Source organism: Engystomops pustulosus, chromosome 3 (genome assembly GCF_040894005.1).
Source record: "Engystomops pustulosus chromosome 3, aEngPut4.maternal, whole genome shotgun sequence".
In the NCBI taxonomy this organism is placed as follows: Eukaryota; Metazoa; Chordata; class Amphibia; order Anura; family Leptodactylidae; genus Engystomops; species Engystomops pustulosus.
Genome location: NC_092413.1, coordinates 148009151 through 148036550, shown reverse-complemented (window position 1 = coordinate 148036550; position 27400 = coordinate 148009151). Strand labels below are relative to the sequence as shown.

Genomic DNA, 27400 nt, shown 5'->3' with positions numbered 1-27400 from the left:
AACGTTCTACTTTTTTTATTTTAATTTGCATCTTTTACCATTTTGTGAGGAATTAGCAGGGGGACTTGCTACCGTTGTGTTTAGCTCTTAGTGGCACACATATCCATAGCAAAGACCGAAGTGGGAAAATTCAGTAGGGGTTGGATTTCTATTAGGCAATAACTCAGTGTCATCTCATCTGGCATAGTAGTGTGCTTCCTTTGATACTTGGCTAGAAAATAGCCATAGGAGAATACAAATAGCTTCTTGAAGCCTACAGTAGCGTTCTATATATTTGATTTCTGGTTGATCTGCTGGTGGCTGTAGTTTCTGCAGTGCATGTACTTGCCAATTCTGAGCAATTTGTAGTGAGACTTGCGACCGCTGTGTTCTGCGCTTAGTGGCGCACATATCCATAGCAAAGGCTGAAGTGGGAAAATTCAGTAGGGGTTGGATTTCTATTAGGCAATAACTCAGTGTCATCTCATCTGGCATAGTAGTGTGCTTCCTTTGATACTTGGCTAGAAAATAGCCATAGGAGAATACAAATAGCTTCTTGAAGCCTACAGTAGCGTTCTATATATTTGATTTCTGGTTGATCTGCTGGTGGCTGTAGTTTCTGCAGTGCATGTACTTGCCAATTCTGAGCAATTTGTAGTGAGACTTGCGACCGCTGTGTTCTGCGCTTAGTGGCGCACATATCCATAGCAAAGGCTGAAGTGGGAAAATTCAGTAGGGGTTGGATTTCTATTAGGCAATAACTCAGTGTCATCTCATCTGGCATAGTAGTGTGCTTCCTTTGATACTTGGCTAGAAAATAGCCATAGGAGAATACAAATAGCTTCTTGAAGCCTACAGTAGCGTTCTATATATTTGATTTCTGGTTGATCTGCTGGTGGCTGTAGTTTCTGCAGTGCATGTACTTGCCAATTCTGAGCAATTTGTAGTGAGACTTGCGACCGCTGTGTTCTGCGCTTAGTGGCGCACATATCCATAGCAAAGGCTGAAGTGGGAAAATTCAGTAGGGGTTGGATTTCTATTAGGCAATAACTCAGTGTCATCTCATCTGGCATAGTAGTGTGCTTCCTTTGATACTTGGCTAGAAAATAGCCATAGGAGAATACAAATAGCTTCTTGAAGCCTACAGTAGCGTTCTATATATTTGATTTCTGGTTGATCTGCTGGTGGCTGTAGTTTCTGCAGTGCATGTACTTGCCAATTCTGAGCAATTTGTAGTGAGACTTGCGACCGCTGTGTTCTGCGCTTAGTGGCGCACATATCCATAGCAAAGGCTGAAGTGGGAAAATTCAGTAGGGGTTGGATTTCTATTAGGCAATAACTCAGTGTCATCTCATCTGGCATAGTAGTGTGCTTCCTTTGATACTTGGCTAGAAAATAGCCATAGGAGAATACAAATAGCTTCTTGAAGCCTACAGTAGCGTTCTATATATTTGATTTCTGGTTGATCTGCTGGTGGCTGTAGTTTCTGCAGTGCATGTACTTGCCAATTCTGAGCAATTTGTAGTGAGACTTGCGACCGCTGTGTTCTGCGCTTAGTGGCGCACATATCCATAGCAAAGGCTGAAGTGGCAAAATTCAGTAGGGGTTGGATTTCTATTAGGCAATAACTCAGTGTCATCTCATCTGGCATAGTAGTGTGCTTCCTTTGATACTTGGCTAGAAAATAGCCATAGGAGAATACAAATAGCTTCTTGAAGCCTACAGTAGCGTTCTATATATTTGATTTCTGGTTGATCTGCTGGTGGCTGTAGTTTCTGCAGTGCATGTACTTGCCAATTCTGAGCAATTTGTAGTGAGACTTGCGACCGCTGTGTTCTGCGCTTAGTGGCGCACATATCCATAGCAAAGGCTGAAGTGGCAAAATTCAGTAGGGGTTGGATTTCTATTAGGCAATAACTCAGTGTCATCTCATCTGGCATAGTAGTGTGCTTCCTTTGATACTTGGCTAGAAAATAGCCATAGCAATAGGATAGGATTGTTTGGTTCTAAAAACTCAAAAAAAAACAAAAAACACAAAAAAAAACAAAAAACACAAAAAAAACACACAAAAAAAAAAAAAAAAGTAAAAAAAAAAAAAAAGTTATAACTCTCATTTTAAAAATGTTTAACCCCAGGGCTAGGGGTAGAGGACGAGGGCGGGGACGTGGGCGTCCAACTACTGCAGGGGTCAGAGGCCGTGGTCCTGGGCGGGGTGAGACACCACCTGCTGATGAGGGAGCAGGGGAACGCCGCAGAGCTACACTCCCTAGGTTCATGTCTGAAGTTACTGGGACTCGTGGTAGAGCACTGTTGAGGCCAGAACAGTGCGAACAGGTGATGTCGTGGATTGCTGACAATGCTTCGAGCAATTTGTCCACCACCAGTCAGTCTTCCACGCAGTCCACCCATGTCACCGAAATCCCCACTCCTCCAGCTCCTGCACCTCAGCCTCCTCCCCCCCAGTCTGCCCCCTCCCAGGAAAATTTGCCATTTGAACCGGCATACTCTGAGGAACTGTTTTCTGGACCCTTCCCACAGTCACAAACCACTTGTCCGGTTGCTGCTGAGCAATTTTCCGATGCCCAGGTTTTCCACCAGTCACAGTCTGTGGGTGATGATGACCTTCTTGACGTAGTGGAAGTGTGTAAAGAGGTGTCCGACGATGAGGAGACACGGTTGTCAGACAGTGGGGAAGTTGTTGTCAGGGCAGGAAGTCCGAGGGGGGAGCAGACTGAGGGATCGGAGGATGATGAGGTGACAGACCCAAGCTGGGTTGAGAGGCCGGGTGAACACAGTGCTTCTGAGACGGAGGAGAGTCCTCGACCTGAACAGGTTGGAAGAGGCAGTGGTGGGGCCAGACGGAGAGGCAGGGCCAGAGCTGGTGCATCAGCGCCACTGTCAACTAGTGAAGCTCCCGTGGTGAGGGCTCTTGCGGCGAGGGCTAGATCTTCAGAAGTGTGGAGGTTCTTTAAGGAAACACCGGATGACCGACGGACTGTGGTGTGCAACATTTGCCAAACCAGGCTCAGCAGGGGTTCCACCACTACTAGCTTAACTACCACCAGTATGCGCAGGCATATGAATGCTAAGCACCCCACTCAGTGGCAACAAGCCCGTTCACCTCCGGCCGTGCACACCACTGCTCCTTCCCCTGTGTCAGCTGCTAGTCAGCCCCCTGCCCAGGACCCTGGCCCAAAAACCCCATCGTCGCCTCCACGATCCTCCACAGCATCCACCAGCGTTCAGCTCTCCATACCCCAGACGCTGGAGCGGAAACGCAAATATAGTGCAACCCACCCGCACGCCCAAGCCCTTAATGTGCACATCTCCAGATTGCTTAGCCTGGAGATGCTGCCCTATAGGCTAGTAGAGACCGAGGCCTTTCGCAACCTCATGGCGGCGGCCGCCCCTCGGTATTCGGTCCCCAGCCGCCACTACTTTTCCCGATGTGCCGTCCCAGCCCTGCACCAGCACGTGTCAGACAACATCATCCGTGCCCTGACCAACGCCGTTTCTGACAAGGTCCACCTGACCACGGACACGTGGACGAGTGCTGCCGGGCAGGGCCACTATATATCGCTGACGGCACATTGGGTTAACTTGGTGGAGGCTGGGACCGAGACTGACCCTGGGGCTGCTCATATACTGCCGACGCCGAGGATTGCGGGGCCTACCTCGGTCCAGGTGTTTCAGGCCTACTATGCCTCCTCCTCCTCCCACCCCTCCTCCACCTCCTCCTCCGAACTACCATCCGTGGGCACGGCGCCATCAGTCGGTAGCTCTAGGCACAGCAGCAGTGCCGTCGCTAAGCGACAGCAGGCGGTGCTCAAACTGCTGAGCCTAGGCGACAAAAGGCACACCGCCCAAGAGCTATTACAGGGCATCACGGCGCAGACTGAACTGTGGCTGGCACCGCTGAACCTCAAGCCGGGAATGGTTGTGTGTGACAACGGCCGTAACCTGGTGGCGGCTCTGCAACTCGGCAGACTGACACATGTGCCATGCCTGGCCCATGTGTTAAATCTGATAGTGCAGCGTTTCCTCAAGACATACCCCAATCTGTCTGATTTGCTCACGAAGGTGCGCCGCATCTGTGCGCATTTCAGGAAGTCCAGCCCAGATGCTGCCACTCTCAGGGCAGCGCAGCGCCGCCTCCAACTGCCCGCTCACCGACTGTTGTGCGACGTGCCCACGAGGTGGAATTCAACACTGACCATGTTATCCAGAGTTTACCAGCAGCGCAGAGCGATTGTAGACTGCCAGATGTCAACTTCCACCAGAACTGGTAGTCAGGTCAGTCAGCTTCCTCAAGTCTACAATGAGGAGTGGACGTGGATGTCTGATATCTGTCAGGTGCTGAGTAACTTTGAGGAGTCAACACAGATGGTCAGTGGCGATGCCGCCATCATCAGCCTCACCATCCCGCTGCTTGGCCTGTTGAAAAACTCTCTGGTCAGCATGAAGTCGGAAGCTTTGCGCTCGTCACAAGAGACGGGGGAAGAATATTCCCTTGTTGATAGCCAAAGCACCCTGAGGTCTGTTTCTCAGCGCATATCGGAGGAGGTGGAGGTGGAGGAGGATGAGGAGGAAGAGGAGGAGAATGTTGGCGAGACACAAGAGGGGACCATTGTTGAGTCCTTCACTGTTCAGCGTGTATGGGCAGAAGAAGAGGAGTTGGAGGAGTTGGAGGAGGAGGAAATGGACAGTCAGGCCAGTGAGGGGAGTGAATTCTTACGCGTTGGTACTCTGGCGCATATGGCAGATTTCATGCTAGGCTGCCTATCCCGTGACCCTCGCGTTCAAAGAATTTATTCCAGCACCGATTACTGGGTGTTCACTCTCCTGGACCCACGGTACAAGCAAAATCTTGCCACTCTCATCCCTGCAGAGGAAAGGAGTGTGAGAATGCATGAATACCAGCAGGCCCTGGTGCACAAGCTGAAACAGTATTTCCCTTCTGACAGCGCTAGCGGCAGAGTGCGTAGTTCTGCGGGACAAGTAGCGAGGGAGAGTAGGCGAGCAGGCAGCTTGTCCAGCACTGGCAAGGGTACGCTTTACAAGGCTTTTGCCAGCTTTATGTCACCCCAGCAAGACACTGTCACCTGTCCCCAGTCTCGGCAGAGTAGGGCTGATCTTTACAGAAAGATGGTGAGGGAGTACGTAGCTGACCATACCATCGTCCTAAATGATCACACAGCTCCCTACAACTACTGGGTTTCAAAGCTGGACATGTGGCACGAACTGGCGCTGTACGCCTTGGAGGTTCTTGCCTGCCCTGCCGCTAGCGTCTTGTCCGAGCGGGTTTTCAGTGCAGCTGGTGGCATCATCACCGATAAGCGTACACGCCTGTCGACTGACAGCGCTGACAGGCTGACGCTTATTAAAATGAATAAAGGCTGGATTTCTCAGAATTTCCAATCTCCACCAGGTGAAGGAAGCTCAACCTGAATAATTGATCCACTGCTCCTCCTCCTCCTCATTTTCCTCCTTCTCCTCCTCTTTGTACAGTAAAGCAGAGGAAAATGGCTATTTTTTGACAGGGCCCACTGGCTCTTGCTATACTTCATGCATTTAATTTTTCTGGAGGGCCACCTACCCGGTCCTCTGTTTGAAACAATTTTTGTGAGTGCCACATACAGGCACTCAATCTATTCCATTTTTCTGGAGGGCCACCTACCCGGTCCTCTGGTTTGAACAATTTTTGGGACTGCCACATACAGGCACTCAATCTATTCCATTTTACTGGAGGGCCACCTACCTGCTCCTCTGGTTTGAAGAATTTTTGGGACTGCCACATACAGGCACTCAATCTATTCCATTTTACTGGAGGGCCACCTACCTGCTCCTCTGGTTTGAAACATTTTTGGGACTGCCACATACAGGCACTCAATCTATCCCATTTTACTGGAGGGCCACCTACCTGCTCCTCTGGTTTGAAGAATTTTTGGGACTGCCACATACAGGCACTCAATCTATTCCATTTTACTGGAGGGCCACCTACCTGCTCCTCTGGTTTGAAACATTTTTGGGACTGCCACATACAGGCACTCAATCTATCCCATTTTACTGGAGGGCCACCTACCTGCTCCTCTGGTTTGAAACATTTTTGGGACTGCCACATACAGGCACTCAATCTATCCCATTTTACTGGAGGGCCACCTACCTGCTCCTCTGGTTTGAAACATTTTTGGGACTGCCACATACAGGCACTCAATCTATTCCATTTTACTGCAGGGCCACCTACCTGCTCCTCTGGTTTGAACAATTTTTGGGACTGCCACATACAGGCACTCAATCTATTCCATTTTACTGGAGGGCCACCTACCTGCTCCTCTGGTTTGAACAATTTTTGGGACTGCCACATACAGGCACTCAATCTATCCCATTTTACTGGAGGGCCACCTACCTGCTCCTCTGGTTTGAAAAATGTTTGGGACTGCCACATACAGGCACTATCCAAATTAAATTGTCTCCATAGCAGCCTCCACACGTTGTCTCCATTCCTACCTCCAAAAGTCGTCCATATAGCTGCCTCCATACATCGTCCCTTTATCAAACGAGGTGTGTCAGGCAGAAATTTGGGTTGTTTTCATGGATTCCACATCAAAGTTGTTAACTTTGTCGCCACCCTGCTGTGTAATCCACAAAATATACTTGCAAACTTTTACCATTTAGGGATATTATTTCAGCGCTTCTTGCGCATCTGTTTACATTCCCCTCACCCGCCATATCCTAAACTTATAAGAACGCTACTACACTTGATCTTATACAAAAGTGCTGTTTGGGGAGTAGCCTAGAGACAGGGGCTTGGATTTGCGAAAGCTCGCCTGGCAGCGGAGCGCCAGCTCCATGCGCATCATGCGCTTCTTGCGCATCTGTTTACATTCCCCTCACCCGGCATATCCTAAACTTATAAGAACGCTACTACACTTGATCTTATACAAAAGGTTCTTAGAAGTGCTGTTTGGGGAGTAGCCTAGAGACAGGGGCTTGGATTGGCGAAAGCTCGCCTGGCAGCGGAGCGCCAGCTCCATGCCAAGATCCAACTAACATAGTTTTAACTGCAGCACCTTTAATCTACTACTAGTTCACTGCCTCCATACATGGTCCCCTTATCAAACGAGCTGTGTCAGGCAGAATTTTGGGTTGTTTTCATGGCTTCCATGTTAACTTTGTCGCCACCCTGCTGTGTAATCCACAAAATATACTGGCAAACTTTTATCATGTACCGATATTATTTGAGCACTTCTTGCTCACCTCCTTTGGTTCCTCTCTGCCACCCATTGGTTTGAAGCCTGAGTCCATTTAGGGTATGTCGCCATGACACTCTCTAGCCTGCTGCCGCTGCCTCTGCATGCCGTCCCCTATAGTGTCAGGGTCAATTATTGCATGTTTTAGATGCTATCTAGCTTCATTCTGTCACTCTGTCATGGCCATGCTGTTGCCCATAATTTTGGCATAATGGTGCGTTTAAGCAGCCTCAGAGGCATCCATGCATGCTGCCCCTGCTGTTTCCTGTCCATTTCCGTGGTGTTTCCATCCTTTTCTGAGGTTCCCAGGTGTTTGGCCAAGCTTCCCTGTGCAGAGCCTTGGTCCCCTTGAAAAATGCTCGAGTCTCCCATTGACTTCAATGGGGTTCGTTATTCGAGACGAGCACTCGAGCATCGGGAAAAGTTCGTCTCGAATAACGAGTACCCGAGCATTTTAGTGTTCGCTCATCTCTACACATAATCTATTACAATGTGCCACTGGAAACATTACAGAATATAATTCTGTATTCACAGTACAGTATATATCATTTTTCATGTAGATTGTAGTTATTTTAATGTAGTTGGGAGCTGAATGTATTATAGCAAATTAAAAGGGGCAATGTAAATATAATTATTAATTTAGTACACACATCCTAGGGCACAGTGTGGTCAGTTGTGGTGTGAGGGGTATATATTATATAATTTAGGAGCACGGTGTTATTCAGGTGACCCTATAGTGTAAGTGACTGTAGTGTCTTTAGGATCACAGAGGTGATGCAAGGAGCCAACTACAGCCGAGTGTGAATTCTTCATCGACAAGTGATGGCCTGGAGAATCTTTATGCACTTCCATACCTGATGGAGCAGATCATCACCTGTGAGTTGCTAAATGTCACTTTCTGCTTCACACAAGGTAGCAGCATAATTCCTGTGGAAGGTCTGCTGCACCCCATAGGTCCATATTTTACAATGGTCTCCTGCAGCCTGACCTCCTATGTTATGACAGGACTGCTGCCATTCCCTCTATGTGAAGCGCACAGGTGTAACATTGTTGTATTCTAGTACACAGGGCAGAACTTTGTAATGTACAGGGCTACAGGTTGCAGCAGTCCTTTGTGTAATGCCATATCTTACACACCACTCCTGCAGTGGTGGTGCAGATATTTGTGTTATGCATATTGTATTCCTATAGTAGTTATATTCTTGTACATAGGGGGCAGTATTATAGTAGTTATATTCCTGTACATAGGGGGCAGTATTATAGTAGTTATATTCCTGTACATAGGGGGCAGTATTATAATAGTTATATTCTTGTACATAGGGGGCAGTATTATAGTAGTTATATTCTTGTACATAGGCGGCGGTATTATAGTAGTTATATTCTTGTACATAGGCGGCGGTATTATAGTAGTTATATTCTTGTACATAGGGGGCAGTATTATAGTAGTTATATTCTTGTACATAGGGGGCAGTATTATAGTAGTTATATTCCTGTACATAGGGGGCAGTATTATAGTAGTTATATTCCTGTACATAGGGGGCAGTATTATAGTAGTTATATTCTTGTACATAGGGGGCAGTATTATAGTAGTTATATTCCTGTACATAGGGGCAGTATTATAGTAGTTATATTCCTGTACATAGCGGGCAGTATTATAGTCGTTATATTCTTGTACATAGGGGGCAGTATTATAGTAGTTATATTATTGTACATAGGGGGCAGTATTATAGTAGTTATATTCCTGTACATAGGGGGCAGTATTATAGTAGTTATATTCCTGTACATAGGGGGCAGTATTATAGTAGTTATATTCTTGTACATAGGGGGCAGTATTATAGTAGTTATAGTCTTGTACACAGGGGGCAGTATTATAGTAGTTATATTCTTGTACATAGGGGGCAGTATTATAGTAGTTATATTCTTGTACATAGGGGGCAGTATTATAGTAGTTATATTCTTGTACATAGGGGCAGTATTATAGTAGTTATATTCTTGTACATAGGGGGCAGTATTATAGTAGTTATAGTCTTGTACATAGGGGGCAGTATTATAGTAGTTATATTCTTGTACATAGGGGGCAGTATTATAAGAGTTATAGTCTTGTACACAGGGGGCAGTATTATAATAGCTATATTCCTGTACATAGGGGGCAGTATTATAGTAGTTATAATTCCTGTACATAGGGGGCAGTATTATAGTAGTTATAATTCCTGTACATAGGGGGCAGTATTATAGTAGCTATAACTCCTGTACATAGGGGGCAGTATTATAGTAGTTATATTCTTGTACATAGGGGGCAGTATTATAGTAGTTATATCCCTGTAAATAGGGGGCAGTATTATAGTGGTTATATCCCTGGACATAGGGGCAGTATTATAGTGATTATAACCCTGTACATAGGGGGCAGTATTATAGTAGTTTTATTCCTGTACATAGGGGACAGTATTATAGTAGTTATATTCCTGTACATAGGAGACAGTATTATAGTAGTTATATTCTTGTACATAGGGGGCAGTATTATAGTAGTTATATTCTTGTACATAGGGGGCAGTATTATAGTAGTTATATTCTTGTACACAGGGGGCAGGATTATAGTAGCTATATTCCTGTACATAGGGGGCAGTATTATAGTAGTTATAATTCCTGTACATAGGGGGCAGTATTATAGTTATATTCTTGTACATAGGGGGCAGTAGTATAGTAGTTATATTCTTGTACATAGGGGGCAGTATTATAGTAGTTATATTCTTGTACATAGAGGGCAGTATTATAGTAGTTATATTCCTGTACATAGGGGGCAGTATTATAGTAGCTATATTCTTGTACATAGGGGGCAGTATTACAGTAGTTATATTCTTGTACATAGGGGCATTATTATAGTAGTTATATTCTTGTACATAGGGGGCAGTATTATAGTAGTTATATTCTTGTACATAGGGGGCAGTATTATAGTAGTTATATTCCTGTACATAGGGGCAGTATTATAGTAGTTATATTCCTGTATATAGGGGGCAGTATTATAGTAGTTATATTCTTGTTCATAGGGGGCAGTATTATAGTAGTTATATTCCTGTACACAGGGGGCAGTATTATAGTAGTTATATTCTTGTACATAGGGGGCAGTATTATAGTAGTTATATTCTTGTACATAGGGGGCAGTATTATAGTAGTTATAGTCTTGTACACAGGGGGCAGTATTATAGTAGTTGTATTCTTGTACACAGGGGGCAGTATTATAGTAGTTGTATTCTTGTACATAGGGGCAGTATTATAGTAGTTATAGTCTTGTACATAGGGGGCAGTATTATAGTAGTTATATTCTTGTACATAGGGGGCAGTATTATAGTAGTTATATTCTTGTACACAGGGGGCAGTATTATAGTAGTTATATTCCTGTACATAGGGGGCAGTATTATAGTAGTTATATTCGTGTACATAGGGGGCAGTATTATAGTAGTTATATTCGTGTACACAGGGGGCAGTATTATAGTTATATTCTTGTACATAGGGGGCAGTATTATAGTAGTTATATTCTTGTACATAGGGGGCAGTATTATAGCAGTTATATTCTTGTACATAGGGGGCAGTATTAATGTAGTTATATTCTTGTACATAGGGGGCAATATTATAGTAGTTATATTCTTGTACACAGTATTATAGTATTATATTCTCAAAACGCAAACATGTGACAGCATCCTTGGGCCTCTTTTACACGAACGTTATGGGGATGTGTATCTGCCCGTACAATATCTGTCCCCATAGACACCTATGGTATGGTGAACACAACATGTGTCATTGTACCATGCTGTCCACGGGAAAAAGAGCTTGCTCTATATTTTTCTGCAAGTACGGGGCGCAAACACATTCTACGAAGCCTTGCAATTTTGGATGCGTTTGTAAACGAATTCCAGAAACGCACATCAATGTCTTAAAGAAATTAAAATGATAAGTCGGGGGCCTCCACCAGATTTTGTGCCCAGGGGCCCCCACCAACCTTAATCCGGCCCTGGATGCAAATAACCCCATCAGGGGTGAACAGATGTCAGTTAGATCCATGACACAATATACCAAAACAACAAGTTCTTGGTGCCAAAGTGCAGCCTGCCATCTATAACTCAGAGCCACCAACAATACTGGCCAGAAAATCACATGCATAAAAAACTAAGTGAATGGCAACAATAGCGCTTATAGAAACTCAATATAGCAAGTTTGGTAAAAAAGGTTCCAATAAAATGTATTCTTTAAAAAATGCATATAGCAATCATCAATATAAAAATCAGTATGAATATTAAAATCAGTATGAATACATTTTCATTGGAAACTTTCTTACCAAACTCGCTATATTGAGTGCCTATTTGCGCCTTTGTTTCCAATCTTTTGCCTTTCAGTTAGGAGGTTAATCTCTGCCAGAACTGAGCTTTATTGATTAAGGGCAGATAGAGCAGGAACCAGGGCATGTGATACAGCTGTTAAACAGCTTGCTGTTAAAGGGTTAAATATACAAAAAATTATTCTAACTTATATGTGAGACAATAAACCATTTTAATTCACCTTCTTAGCTTTAGGTGAAATATAGTTTTATGTCTACTGTAAGATATTGTTACCTAGAATATCCAATAACAACTCGAGAAAGACGATTTGACAAATTCCAATTCATTTTCGCATCTTTATACAGCATCAGGATATATGAAACAAATCCATCAGTAGTCAGCACTGCTTGGTATGTGTTGGTCTAAACAAATGTAAAGCATATGATTTTATTGAGATAACATTAAATCACATCCACATAACTTAGTATGTAAATATCAGACACTCCTAGGCCTGGAATGGTGTCCTAGAAGGACCTTTTCATTTTCGATTGAGTCCATGATATTCAGTAATGGATTCAGTATCAAGGATTGTAAACCAGGCACACTGACATACTGGTATGTGCTCCCTCTGGCAGGATCTGATCTTCTGTTAGCTTCTTATGCCCTTGTTTTTAAGCAAAAAAGGCCTTAACAATTATGCAAATGAGCATGAGGGGCTCCAGGTTTTTTTATTAACACCCCTCAGGCTCATTTGTATAATTTAAAAGCCTTAAAAAAAGGACATAGGAAGTTAAAAGAAGAGCAGATCCTGCCAGAAGGGGCAGCACACACCAGTATGTCAGTGTGCTTGGTTTACAGTCCTTCATCCTGGTGGTAGATGTCCTTTAACTAATATAAAATCAATAAAATAAAAATAATTCAACTACAAGCAGATCAATTAGTAAAGAATGATATTAAGCATCACTATACACTCACTGGCCACTTTATTAGGTACACCTGTCCAACTGCTCGTTAACACTTAATTTCTAATCAGCCAATCACATGGCAGCAACTCAGTGCATTTAGGCATGTAGACATGGTCAAGACAATCTCCTGCAGTTCAAACCGAGCAGAAGAGCATCTCTGAACGCACAGTACGTTGAACTTTGAGGCAGATGGGCTACAGCAGCAGAAGACCACACCGGGTGCCACTCCTTTCAGCTAAGAACAGGAAACTGAGGCTACAATTTGCACAAGCTCATCGAAATTGGACAGTAGAAGATTGGAAAAATGTTGCCTGGTCTGATGAGTCTTGATTTCTGCTGCGACGTTCAGATGGTAGGGTCAGAATTTGGCGTCAACAACATGAAAGCATGGATCCATCCTGCCTTGTATCAACGGTTCAGGATGGTGGTGGTGGTGTCATGGTGTGGGGAATATTTTCTTGGCACTCTTTGGGCCCCTTGGTACCAATTGAGCATCGTTGCAACGCCAGAGCCTACCTGAGTATTGTTGCTGACCATGTCCATCCCTTTATGACCACAATGTTCCCAACATCTGATGGCTACTTTCAGCAGGATAATGCGCCATGTCATAAAGCTGGAATCATCTCAGACTGGTTTCTTGAACATGACAATGAGTTCACTGTACTCAAATGGCCTCCACAGTCACCAGATCTCAATCCAATAGAGCATCTTTGGGATGTGGTGGAACGGGAGATTCGCATCATGGATGTACAGCCGACAAATCTGCGGCAACTGTGTGATGCCATCATGTCAATATGGACCAAAATCTCTGAGGAATGCTTCCAGCACCTTGTTGCATCTGTGCCACGAAGAATTGAGGCAGTTCTGAAGGCAAAAGGGGGTCCAACCCGTTACTAGCATGGTGTACCTAATAAAGTGGCCGGTGAGTGTATAGTGCATGATGTACTCCCTGCTACAGAACCCCCCTCCCATGCAACATCAGGAGGCTATGGTTGTAAAAGCTATAGCTGAAATCTACAGTAATTAAGACTGGTGTGTAAAGCATGGCTCTTAAAATATCCGTCCTATTATGAGCTTTACACTAAATAAAAAACTATAAGCATTTCTAATCCTGGCAGAAGATGCTTCATAAAACCATCCATAAATACTACATAAATCATAAAATTCCATGATTCTACCTGGTTATCGTTGTCCTTGGCTGGATATGAAGGAGCATTGTCCCAGGTGATCTTCAGTGTCCATTGAGCAGTATATGAAGTGTTCATGTATCTCCTTATCATTTCCTCTACTTCCGTTATAAAGCTGTCCTTGGCTGAGGTGCTCTTCATGTATTCCTGTTATTTTAGTAATATGGGAAAATATTAGTTCTAAGTATAACTAAAAATATAGTCTATAACATTTCTGTTTGCACAAGATAGCACACCTTGTATACTTCACATTAACATTCAGATTTAGAATAGGTACTGTGCAACTTGGAGGTGCTCCAATGGAGGCAACAGCTACATCACTATAAGTCAGTCATTAGGGCACCAGTTGTTTCATGATATTATGGTATATCTAGACTGCAAAGCATATATGCATATACTACATATATCATGTTTTCTGCTCAACATTTTGCTATATTATTACTCTTCTTTACCTTGTAGTAAGTTGTTCCCACATTTTTGGAGAAGTCAGCGTCATCCCAAAAAACTGCAATTGTAGCCACATTATAATCTGCTTTAAACCCATTGGCAGGTGGATTAGTGTAGGAGAAGACACTACTTCTGGATAGTGGAAATATGATTTGTCCATTGTCTGTGTACTAGAAAAATCAAAGGAATACATCATTTTAGTATTTTAATCATCTGTATGGATCATTTATTGTTATATTCTGTGACAAGACATAGTTTGTGCTTAATGAATAATTATAGTGATTTGACTCCTTCCTTGATACTTTTTTTTTAAAATAATTTTATCTCATGCATTTATATTCTTACCATATATTGTTCAATTTTAAAATAAGGATTAGTAAAGTCTGGTTTAAGGAGATAATTGTTGGTAAATTACTTGTGGTCCACTAAAGGAAGGAAAACCCCCATAATTAACTTACCATCTGCATTTAGATACTGTATTAGGCACTATATGATGGTATCATGTACACTATGATACAGGATACATAGCAATGTATGGGTATGGTCACATGTTTAGATTTTTATTTAGAATTGCAAGCCAAAATCAAAAGATGATTGAAAGAAGAGGATTATTATTTGTCTTTTAACCCCTTAATAACCAGGCCCTTTTTCGATTTAGCGTTTTCATTTTTCCCTCACCGCCTTCAAAAATCCATAACTTTTTATTTTTCCATTTAGAGAACAGTGTGAGGGCTTGTTTTCTGCATAACAAATTACATTACACTTCATAGTGATGGTACTAAATATTTCATGGCATGTACTGGGAAGCAGGATAAAAAATTCCAAATGCTGAAAAAATGCATTTACAACATTTTCTTGTGGGCTTGGAATTTACAGTTTTCACTCTGCGCCCCAATTAACATGTCTACTTTATTCCTTGGGTTGGTATGATTACGGGGATAGCAAATTTATATAGTTTTGTAATGTTATCATGTATTTACAAAAATTAAAACCTCCAGTACAAAAAAAATTCTTCACTTTGCCATGTTCTGGCTCTAATAACTTTTCTGGAGGCATTTACAGGGTTAACATCCATGATCGGTGAGAGCCTCAGGTGAGATTACTTAACAGGGGGGAGTTAAAGTGCTGAGAGAGCAGAAAGGGAGGAGAGACAACAGCCTGTGAAGCTACAGCAAGTAGTGGCTCTGGTAACAACCCCAGTAGCCTTTCAATCTCATTAGCATAATTTTAAAAGTTGATTTCAGAAGGAAGGAGGCCATGGATAACAGAAGAATATTACCACATAAGAAGATTATCACAGTCACTATGCCTGGATCTGTTAGTAAGTGTCCCTGATTTATCCATGCTGGATTTTGATTGTAGATATCCTTTAAAACTTAGCCACTTAAAACTTTTAATTATCCAAGCCCACTTTTCTCTAAGAAATACTCCCTTGTTGAACTAGCCACAGAAATATCTGCCTTGGGGTAGTAAATCTGGCCCAGTGTATTTGCTTTGCCAGTTGTTCCTATAAAACAATAATTTTGGTTCATTAATGCATGTCAGTTTGTAGTACTGTACTTACATACAAAAAGTTTCTCAGCTTGTTCCCAAATGGAAATCCCATAACTGGTTGGAAGAGAGGAGAAGTGAAATCTGTTCTTCTCAGGACATAAGGTATGTCACCAGCACTTTCTCCATAAGCAAACAAAGAAACAGCTGAAACATAAAATATATACAACATGTTATGTATTCAAACCATTGATCATAAATTAATAGAAACACTGTCTGTGAACAGAAAAATAGGTATTCTCTTTCCAGAATTAGCAACACTTTTGTCCATGGGTTGTGTCTGATATTGCAACTCAATCCTATTCAATTGAATAGGGCTGAAATGTCCCACAGTCCACAGTTTCTGAATTGGAGACATTAAATATAAAAAGATACTAAAAATATAACTTACCTTGGGTGGTTGTAGTAGTTTCTGCCACGGAGCTAAGTATAGTGCTTCTTGAAGCCGTACCATATGATGAAGATTTATTACTTGTATGAGCCGTAGTATGAACAGAAACTGTGTCCGCTGCAGTTGTAGGAACTGATATGTGACCTTCTGTCTCTGTGCCGGTGACACTTTGCTTATGTGAACTGCTTCGTTGTGTGGTGGTTAGAGTTCTATAGGGCACATTGGATGTCTCAGATGTAGTGTATTGGTAGATGGGTAGACTAGGTGTAGTTGCAGAACTTGTCACTTTTGATAATACATGTAAGGTATATAAAGGTAGATATGTTGTGGTATTATTATAATTGGTGGTTAATGTACTTCCCTCAAAATTCATTGGAGACTTGGAAGAGATTTCCTTACTAACCACAGCATCATCAGCCGTATTGGTAAGAGTTTTCTCAGATGTTATGTGTGGTACTAACGTGGTAAACTCGTGAGTGTTCATATAAGTAGAAAGTTTAGTGGTGCCATTAGTAAATGCTAAGTCTGTATCATTGGTTGTTCTGCTATGTGTAACAATTGGTTGTCTACTTGTTTTTGAAGATGTATCATCTTGTCCCATGCTAGTTGCTTCCATTGAGTATGTAAAAATTAATGAACTAATTGTAGATGTTTTGGGAAGTGAAACATTTGCTGAACCATTTGTAGTAACATTTTGATTATTAGCAATTTCTTCTGGATATGTGACATCTGTTGTCCTTGTTCCATCAGATAAAACAACACTTTTTGTAACATTTAAATTTGTAGATATACTTCTGCTTAAAGTACCATGTGATACTGTATCTGCCGTTGTTCCTTCCGAATATGCAACATCTTGCCCACTGCTTGTTGTTTTCTCTGATTTTGTATCAATCCCCTTTATAGCAGTTGATCTTCTGGCCTCGGTAACTTGAGTGATTGCTACCTGTCCATGTGTAATAGGTGGCCACGTATTGTTTGCTACTAAATGGGTTACATCAGGACTTTTATTTAACATGCTTGCTGAATTGGCAGCATCTTGCCTTTTACTGAATGTTTCTAATTGTGACTTGCCGGTTGTAGTTTCTACTTGTATGATATATGACCCACTCACTGCTGTTTCCGATATATCTGTGGTATCTGGCACATCTGTATATACACTTGCTGATTTGTCAGTGGGTGTGATATATAACCATTTACTTGTTCCTTCCGAGTTGTTCATCGTTTCTTTAGAGTAGGTAACATTTTGGGTATTATGTGTTTCTCCTGAGTATGTAATATCTACACTTGCAACTGGTTTAAATCCTGTGAATGTTCTTATTAATTTTTCTGAGGTCGTCACTTGATCCCTAGTTGACTCCTCTGACTGAGTACTTGCTGTCTTTTGTGTCACATTTGATGTGTTACTTACTACCTTTGAGTCTGTTATTTCTATATTTGTAACATTAGGATCTTTACTTGCAGTTTCTTCCGTGTATATGTCTTCAGGAGTCTTGCTCATCTTTTCTTCTGAGTATGTAACAACCGGCACCTCACTTGTTATGCCTCCCAAAAAATTACCTTCTGTGCTCATACTCATAGTTTTTTCTGTGTTTGTAACATTAGGAGTCTTACTTGTAGTTACCGCTGAGTATGAAACTTGTGGAGTATTACTCACTGTAACTGCAGAGTATGTAACAGAAGGGAACTCACTTTTTATGTTTGTAATATTAGCATTTTTGCTTGCATCTACATCTGAGTTTGTGACAGTGGGAGATTTGCTCAACATGTCTTCTGAAAATGTAAGAACTAGCTTATCACTTGTTTTATCTTCTGAGTATATTGTATGGGATCCTGTACTCACTGTTACTTTGTCTGTTACATTAGGATGGTTACTTGCCGTTACATCTGTAAATGTGATATCTGAAGTTCTTCTCAATGTGTCTCCTGAGTTTGTAAAAACTGACAAATCACTTGTTATGCCTCCTGAGTATATACCGTCTGGTCTTGTGCTGACTGTTATTTCTTTTTCTGTTACTTTAGGAAGGTTACTTGCAGTTACTTCTGAGTATGTGATACCTGAAGTTTTGCTAAATGTGTTTTCTGAATATGTAAGAACTGGCCTTTTACTCACTATTATTTGCGTGTTTGTTACATTGCTATTGTTACTTGCTGTTACTTCTGAGTATGTGGCATCTGGAGTTGTGCTTATTCTGTCTTCAGAGTATGTAATAATCGGCACATTACTTGTTATTCCTCTCGAGTAAATGTCATCTGGCCTTTTACTCGCTGTTATTTGTGTGTTAGTTACATTGGTTTTGTTGCTAGCGGTTACTTCTGAGTATGTGGCATCTGGAGTTCTGTTTATTCTGTCTTCAGAATATGTTTTAATTGGCACATCACTTGTTATTCCTCCCGAGTAAATGTCACCTGGCTTTGTACTCACTGTTATTTGTGTGTTAGTTAGATTGTTATTGTTACTAGCGGTTACTTCTGAGTATGTAGCATCTAGAGTTGTGCTTATTCTGTCTTCAGAATATGTTTTAATTGCCACATCACTTGTTATTCCTCCCGAGTAAATGTCACCTGGCTTTGTACTCACTGTTATTTGCGTGTTAGTTACATTGGTATTGTTACTAGCGGTTACTTCTGAGTATGTGGCATCTGGAGCTGTGCTTATTCTGTCTTCAGAGTATGTAAGAATCCGTACATCACTTGTTATTCCTCCCGAGTAAATATTATTGGGCGTTTTACTCACTGTTATCTGGGTGTTTGTTACATTAGTATTGTTATTTGCGGTTACTTCTGAGTATGTGGCATCTGGAGTTGTGCTTATTCTGTCTTGAGAGTATGTAATAATCGGCACATTACTTGTTATTCCTCCCGAGTAAATGTCACCTGGCTTTGTACTCACTGTTATTTGCGTGTTAGTTACATTGGTATTGTTATTTGCGGTTACTTCTGAGTATGTGGCATCTAGAGTTGTGCTTATTCTGTCTTCAGAGTATGTAATAATCGGCACATCACTTGTTATTCCTCCCGAGTAAATATTATTGGGTCTTTTACTCACTGTTATCTGTGTGTTTGTTACATTGGTATTGTTATTTGCGGTTACTTCAGAGTATGTGGCATCTGGAGTTGTGCTTATTCTGTCTTGAGAGTATGTAATAATCGGCACATTACTTGTTATTCCTCTCGAGTAAATGTCATCTGGCCTTTTAATCGCTGTTATTTGTGTGTTAGTTACATTGGTTTTGTTGCTAGCGGTTACTTCTGAGTATGTGGCATCTGGAGTTCTGTTTATTCTGTCTTCAGAATATGTTTTAATTGGCACATCACTTGTTATTCCTCCTGAGTGAATATGATCTGGTCTTTTACTCACTGTTATTTGTGTGTTTGTTACATTAGTATTGTTATTTGCGGTTACTTCTGAGTATGTGGCATCTGGAGTTGTGCTTATTCTGTCTTCAGAGTATGTAAGAATCCGTACATCACTTGTTATTCCTCCTGAATATATACCATCTGGCTTTGTGGTTACTGTTATTCTCATGTTCGTTACAATAGGATTACTTGGAGTTACTTCTGGGTGTATGCTATGGGGAGTTTTGCCCACTGCATCTTCAGAGTATTTAACAACCGGCATTTCACTTGTTAGGCCTTCTGAATATATGCCCTCTGACCTTCTATCCACTGTTTTTCCTATGTATGTCACATTCCGATTGTTCCTTGAAGGCTCTGAGTTTGTGACATCCGTAGGTTTTCCTTGTATTACATCTGACTCTGTGCCACCTATCTGTTGGCTTGTTACTAGTAGTTGTGTAACCAATGACCCTGCACTGGTCTTGTCATCTAGCCCGCTAACACTTTTTATTCTACTTTTATTTTCTAACTGTGTTATATCGAACCTTGTACTTGTTTCTTCTGAGAATGTAAGATCCAGTGTGTGGCTTGTTGTGGATGCTGAGAAAGTGGGATGTTGACTTTTACTATATGAAAGATCCAATAAAGTTTTACTTGATGTTATTTCTAGTTGTGTGACATCTTTGCTTTTACTTGTTTTTTGTAATTGTGTAGCTTGCTGATGACTTCTTGTAATTTCTGACTGTGTAGCCTCCAACATGCTACTTGTTCTTTGAAGTAGTGTGATGTATGGCCTTGAACTGAGGTTATGAACATCTGCACTTTCACTTATTGTTCCATCACCTGGCCTGATTGTCCCCGCAGAGTATGTTATGTCTTTAGTTCCCCTGGTTTCATCTATATATGCCCTATCTGTTTTGTTAATTGTTGTCAACAATTTGTCATCTGGAACTGTCAGTGTACCATCTTGCTTTGTTCTTGATGTTTTCTCTGACCCAGTGACATAATCAATTTTGCTTGTTTCCTGAATTTGTGTGTAATCTAGTATTTTACTTGTTTCCAGAGCGTTTACAGTATTTGCATGTTTAGTGGTTGTTTCTTCTGAGAATAAAAGATCAGGGCTAGTAGACCTACTTCCTCCTGAGTTTGTAAGATCAATCACTTTACTTGTTGTGTTTTCGGAATTGGTAACCCCAGGTTTGGCAGCACTTGAGGGCATGCCAACTGTCCCGCTACTGCTTGTTTCAATAGATTTTTCTGTCACATCAGTTGTTCTACTTTTGGTTTCTTCTGATTGTGTGCCACCTATTTGTATACTTGTCTCTTGTGGTACTGTCAGGTATGTCTTTGTATTGCTCTTTTCTTCTCGTTTAGTAGTATCTGTACGTCTACTTGTTGTGTCTTCTGTTTGGCTTTCACTTCTTTCTTCTTTGTACGTAATATCCAAGCTTGTACTTAATCTGCTTGATGTGTATGTACCACCTGGATTTCTATCGGTTGATAAGATTGTAATGTGTGGAATTTCATTTGATGTCTTTTCTGACTGAGTGACATATCTACTTGTAAGTGTTAGATCTGGCTCCTTACTTCTTCTTTCTTCTAATAATGTAACAACAGCTGAGGAACTGCTTCTTTCCTTTGCAACATCTGTCTGTTTAGTTGCAGTTTCTTCAGCATATGGAATATTTGTGGGTGTACTTAAAACTTCATCCAAATGTGTAACATTTATCCTTTCAGTCACTATTCCTTCTGAATATTTATCTGATGATTTTCTCATTGTTTCTTCTGGGTTAGTTACACTTGGAATATCATTTGTTTTACCCAAGTAACTTTTTTGTGACCTATCTGATGACAATGAATTATCTGTCCATTTAGATGCCTTTATTGTGGTGTATGTAAAATCTTGAACTTTACTTATATTTTCAGATGAAGTAAATGTTGCTCCTTTATTTGAAACTATTCCTGAGAATATACTATGTATGCTTGTCATTTCTTTAGCTGTAATGCCAGGATCCTTAGTTAAGTATGTGGTGCCTTGTCTTGTAGTTTCTGCCTCATCTGACTTTGTTACAGCTTTGTTTGTTGCTTCTACCTTACTTATAGAATCTGTATGGGTTACTTCAGAATATGAGACTTCTGTTTTAATAGTTGTTTTTTGTTCTGGATCATTAGTGTTTGGACTTGTACTAACTAAACCAAGGTATGCTACATTTGGACTGCTGCTTAATATTTCTTCAGGCAATGTATTTGATATTTGTGTATTACTATGTCTTCCACTTGCTGCTGTATGTAATAGGGTAATTGTAGTTTGTGTAACATTTGTATTTAATGTTTTCATAGAATTTGTAGAATTTAATATGTCACTTCCTGTTTCTTTAGAATAGGTAATAACTGGAACTGCACTTTTTTCATTTGAATATGTCACATAATCGATGCTGTTGGTTGTTTCTCCTGTATTTATTTTACTTATCAAATGTGTAAAATCTTGAGTGTTTCTTGTTTCCTCTAAACTTCTTGTAATTTTTAGTGTTTTATTTGTTGTTACATCTGAGTATGTGACATAAGGTCTATCAATTTTTGTATCCTCAGAATATGAAATAAGTGGATTTTTACTTTGTGTACCTTCGAAGAATATATCAGCCATACTTATGTTTGTTGCCAGAGACTTTGTTATACCATTTGCTTCTTTGTTTGTAGAATAGGATTTTAAAACTTCACCTGAACTTGAAACATTTCTAGTTTCTTGTTCTGGGTTTGTAACACCAGTACTTCTACTATCTGAATATGTTCTAGGTGAACTTGCTGCATTTTGAGTTGTACTGTTTAACTGATTTTGTGGAGTGTTAGTTGTCAAATTTGTAGTTAGCAGTGTATTTAACGTTGTATGGTTTGAAAACTTTATATAACTGTTGGTCCAAGGTTCCAACTCTTTATCATCTGAATAAGCTGAAGTTCTTGAAGAAACAGGGGAATTGTCTGTAAAAGAAGATAAGTATGTTTCTGTTTCATAAACAGTAGATCTGCTTCCAGTCACTGTTTCAGTTGGAACTAAATGTGTACCTTGCACTCCTCTAGATTCTGTTGTCCCTCTTTTGGAATCAGTGATTAGATAACTAATTTTGGGACTTGTGGTGCTTTCTACTCCTAAATTCTTTGATGTAGTCATCATTTGGCTAAGGAAAGGAAGGGATGAAACTGTTCTTGTAATGGAAGATGTGTTTATTTTAGTTATCAGTGATGGCATAAATTGGTTGGTTCCAGAAAAGGAACTAGATGGAATATCTGTGATTATTTCTGAAGTACTAGTGGTAGAGTACAATGGTGATGTGCTTTGACTTTCAACTTTTTGGAGATCAGATTCTGTTGTTGGCACATGGTTAACATCTTCTAAAGTAGAGCTTAATGTTTTTGATCTACTTAATGTAGCTAGACTGTCACTCATCGTGCTTGGGATTTTTGCAGAATTTCCCAAACTATTATTATTTACAAAATTATCTGTAGTGACATTCTGTTTAGTGTCCGTTTCTGTTGTAGCAGATGTTACAGTGCTGGATTCTGCTGAGCTAAAGATTTTGGTTTTTGAAGAAACGAATGAAGTAGAAATAGTGGCACTGGTAACTGGTACAGAAGTCATGACTTCTTTGGAATTTGTGGTATCAGGTTCTGTGTTTGTCTCTGTGTGAATTGGAGATGTCAGTAGAAAAATGCTTGTATCCATTTCTGAAATTGTGTTTTTGTTTTTATAAGTGGAATGCTCTTCATAATGCTCTGTGACAGGGAATGAGCTTCTTGACGCATAGGTTCCTTTGAAAGTAGAATTTATGTTTCTGCTAGACCAACTATATGGTGTTTCTGTTGTAGGGATAATGTCTGTATTTGTAGGCTCAGAAATAAGGTTCTTTGTTGAGGGTTTACTGGAATTTTCAATGACTTCTGAACCCGATGTACTAGAACTTTTCTGTGTGTGGACCAAGATATCCAATGTTGGTAGGGATACAATATCATTTTCAGAAGAGCCAGAAGTACTTATGGCAGATGGTTCAAAACGTGATTGTCCTGTAATATTCTTTGTTGAACTTGTGGCAACAGTAAATTCACTATGTTCACTTAACCCTGTAGTAATTAGAACTTTACTTGCTGAGAGAGTCTTGTCTACAGAAGTTGAACTTTCTTCAGGTTTGACACGTGTTAGAGATATGTCATGAAGTGATGTTGGTGATGCGGGGGTAAATACTGTATTCTGATCTTTGTATGTTGACTGTCCAGTTCTACTGCTAGTGGTGTGAGAAAATATCTCATTGAATGAAATTGAAGAAATATCTGTGGAGCCATGCAGGGATGCCAGTGAAACTTCAGAGACAACTTCAGGAGATGCTGTAGTTACTTCTGCAGTTATTGATTTGACTGAATTTCTGTATGTATTCACTTCAGAATTGTTACTGATGCCTTTGAATGTTGTTAATTGATCTTGTTCTTGGGAGGTAATTTTTTTCTGACTTTCTGATAAAGTACTAGTTGTTTGCATTACAAAAGATGACTTATCTTGTGTTTCAGATGTGTCAAATGAATGTAATGTAGTTTGGTATAAGGAGGTAATTTTAGTTTTTAGTGTCTCAGAGATGGTATGGTTCAAAGTTTTAGTGTTTGTAATGGTTCGATTTTCTGATGTTAAAGCTTTAAAATCACTTGATGTCTCATAGTTGGATGATGTTACACTATCAGTACTACTTTTCAGTGATGTGTCAGAGACAGTTGATAAGTCTACTTTTTTCGAGGTCAGAAACACTGTGTTTACAGGAGAAACATTAAAAGAAATGCTGTTTTGGCCAGATGGTGCCACACTTACAGAAGACCTTATAGGTTCTTCAGATTCTGATATTCTTGAACTAGTCATTGGCTCTCTGTCAGATCTTCTCACATCCAGTGTGGAAGTTCCTTTACCGTTTTCTATTGTCTCTGATGGTGTTACGGATGATGGACTATTAGGGAATGCATACGTGACAGTGTTTGCTGATGAACCAAGGTGGCTTGTTTCCAAATTGCTAGTTGTCAAAATGATTGAAGATAGTATCTCCGAAGATAATGATGTAATTACCACACGTGTAACATCATGTACATTTTCAGTTACTAAGCTAGAACTTTTCTGTTCATTTAGTGTGTTGGGATTCGATGTTTCCGTATTTGAAGTAGATGAATAGGTGATTTCAGGCATGTTACTGTTAATGCTATGTCCTGTAGTTGCAGCTGTATGTTCAGTTTGAAATGTTATCTGGGTTTGATTGTCTGTTGTTGTGTATGTTGAAGAAGGACCTGTGTCAGAAGTAGGGTCTTCTTTCAATGCAGTAGATATGTAGTTGTAAGCATGTGTTATGGAATATTCAGGAACTTTTTTGGAAGATGTTCTTAATGCTGTAATGTGAAAAGGTGAGCTTGTTGCAGTTCCTAGTTCTGAAACTGTTGTTGAAAATCCATTATTCATGATTTCAGATGTAGCCTGGCCAAATGATGAAGATGTAGTACTTAATAACTCTGATTTAGTTTCTGAAACAAGATGAAATGCAGATTCAAAGATGACAAGTATAACCAAGTTTGTAGCAATTGCAGCTGATTATCGATAAAAGAAAAATGTGTCTGTGTTTGTAGCAAACACGCAACCCTTTTGCACAATTTACTTCTTTGGATTTATAGTTCATAGCACTGTTCCCAAGAATTACCCTGATCTGACCTGTGTAAATGGACCCAATATGCAAAATGGTCTCTTTATATCTCTCTTTTAAACAAATACCTTAAAAAATGCCTTCCTGACATCAGCACAGCACAGCATTTTGATAGCTCCTTGTTAAATGGTGTTTATATTTAGCAATGATCATTAGCATGGGGATAAATGAGAGTTAAAGTACCTGCCATTTAAATTAACCCATCCCAAATAAATAATTAAAAACTATGATTAAAAAGCATAGCCTTTAAATATCCCTAAACAATTCCTTTCCATGGCTGCAACAGGAAAAAAACATTTTCTAAATAAATATATAGTACAAATCACTTGTGAGTCAAATTACACTGAGTCTTGCGTATTATTTTTCCTCCTTTTGCATGACAGGTCTCACTACTACGACATGCTGCTGTATAGAACATTGAGAAAGAGCTCTGTTACATCAATTACCAGTTCATGCCATGTGACCACAGTGATGTCATTTAAGGTCTTTTACCCAGTAAGATTTCCAACATCTACCCTGTGTATGTATCTGATCAAAGCAGGCCTCTACAGAGGCATGGGGAGGACAAGAAGTCCATGGAAGCATGGTGATTTCATGTGATCAGATACATACGTTGGGTAGATATTGGGCAAAGGACCTTAGATGACATCACCCTGGTCACATGGCATGCTGAGAAGAGGCATTGGACATAGAGAGGAGTAGATGGGAGGGGCTGGCCAAGCAGATGCAAGATAATATAAGATAGTTGATTTATGGGGATGTAGGGGAACAATTTTTAGCTATATGGAAGGTGTCAGTTAGTTAATGGGGCTCTATGAAAACCTGCCATCATCACCTATTTTTGAAATGCGGTGATAGTTTCCCTTTCCCAATTTCTGTTGAAAAACATTTAAGGCATTAACAGAAAAAGCTCTCATTTATTTACAGTAGGTGAAACAAATAATGAACATGTCACCAAGTAAATACATTTCTTAAGGTGCTACGGACATAAAATTCTCCTCTGTGATTTGACCTTTTCTTGCCAGTGTGGATTGGATTGGGTTGGTGAGTATTTCAAGTCAATAGCATCTTTAGAAATGGTGGTTTGTTCAAATACCGACTTCACCCACTATGTGGGTATGTCATGGATGTTGTTAATGCGAAAATTACATTCATATAATCATGCATCCCCATATAGTTTGCATTAGCCAGCAGCATATCCAAAAAGTATTTTTATACCCAGTTAAACAATCTAATCCTGAATTAAAGCACCTTGAATCTGCCTTTCCATTTTTTTTGCTCATGGGTGTTATAAGCTACATAAACTGTGTGGGGATTCCCTACAATCTAAAATCTGCACCAAGAATCGAATTTCCACATGAGGAAGTTTTCCTTGTGCTAAGTATGCCTTAGGAACCCTACATACCCTACAAGTTATTCTTCCTACCTGTACAGTTGACTCCGCTGTACCCCTGGAGGCATTCACATTTGTATGATCCAGCTGTGTTGATGCAAATAGACTGAGCAGGACATTTTGCTGGTTCAGATGCAGCGCATTCATTTTCATCTAAGCAATACACAAGAGCCAAGTTACAAACGGCTATTTGACTTGTGCGAAGAGGAGTAGTATAATATATTTTTCATGCTTAGTAACAGCAAGATGCTTTCAGACAAAAAATTTATGTTTTCATTCATTTGTTCAAATGCAATGATACTGTGATTTCAAGAGACATTTCCTCATACATTAAAGGACATTTCACATGGAAAATTGATAGAGCAGGGGTAGCTGAGCAAATTTATGCAAATGTTAATGGAAGAAGATCACTCTGTAGCTGTACATAAAGTTTATATTTGACAGCCACAATTGTTTGAAATGGTTCTGCATAAATTCTAAAGCATGCTGCAAACACTCACCAGTACACAAGAGGTATGGATCCCCACCATAGCCAGGTTTACACATGCAAGTGAAATTTCCAGGACCATTTATGCATATAGCATTTTCCGCACATGGAGAGGTTATATGTGCACACTCATCAATATCTAAAAAAGTAAGAACTTATTAGAAGCGTTTAGGAGACATCTGAATTATGACTCCACATTCAAGGTGTTACTGTGAAGGTTGACATTTGGGGCAAAAACTGATGGTATAGACAGAAAATGGTCTAGATCAGTGATGGCAAACCTTTTAGAGGCCGAGTGCCCAAACTACAACAAAGACCCGCTTATTTGTCGCAAAGTGCCAACACAGAAATTTAATTTAAGATTTATACTCGCTTCTCTGTCACAGT

At 40.5% G+C, this 27400-nt stretch overlaps 1 protein-coding gene across 1 annotated transcript in view; it reads right to left on the bottom strand.

The window, feature by feature from the left end:
- LOC140122877 (uncharacterized) overlaps window positions 1-27400 on the bottom strand; it is a 113517-nt gene that overhangs the window by 37168 nt on the left and 48949 nt on the right. The window contains exons 24-30 of the mRNA XM_072144122.1: window positions 27027-27152; window positions 26560-26679; window positions 16081-24957; window positions 15703-15836; window positions 14144-14308; window positions 13683-13838; window positions 11834-11961 (exon numbers count right to left, since the gene is read on the bottom strand). Coding sequence (XP_072000223.1) covers window positions 11834-11961; window positions 13683-13838; window positions 14144-14308; window positions 15703-15836; window positions 16081-24957; window positions 26560-26679; window positions 27027-27152 — 9706 coding nt within the window. The remainder of the gene's footprint in view (window positions 1-11833; window positions 11962-13682; window positions 13839-14143; window positions 14309-15702; window positions 15837-16080; window positions 24958-26559; window positions 26680-27026; window positions 27153-27400) is intronic.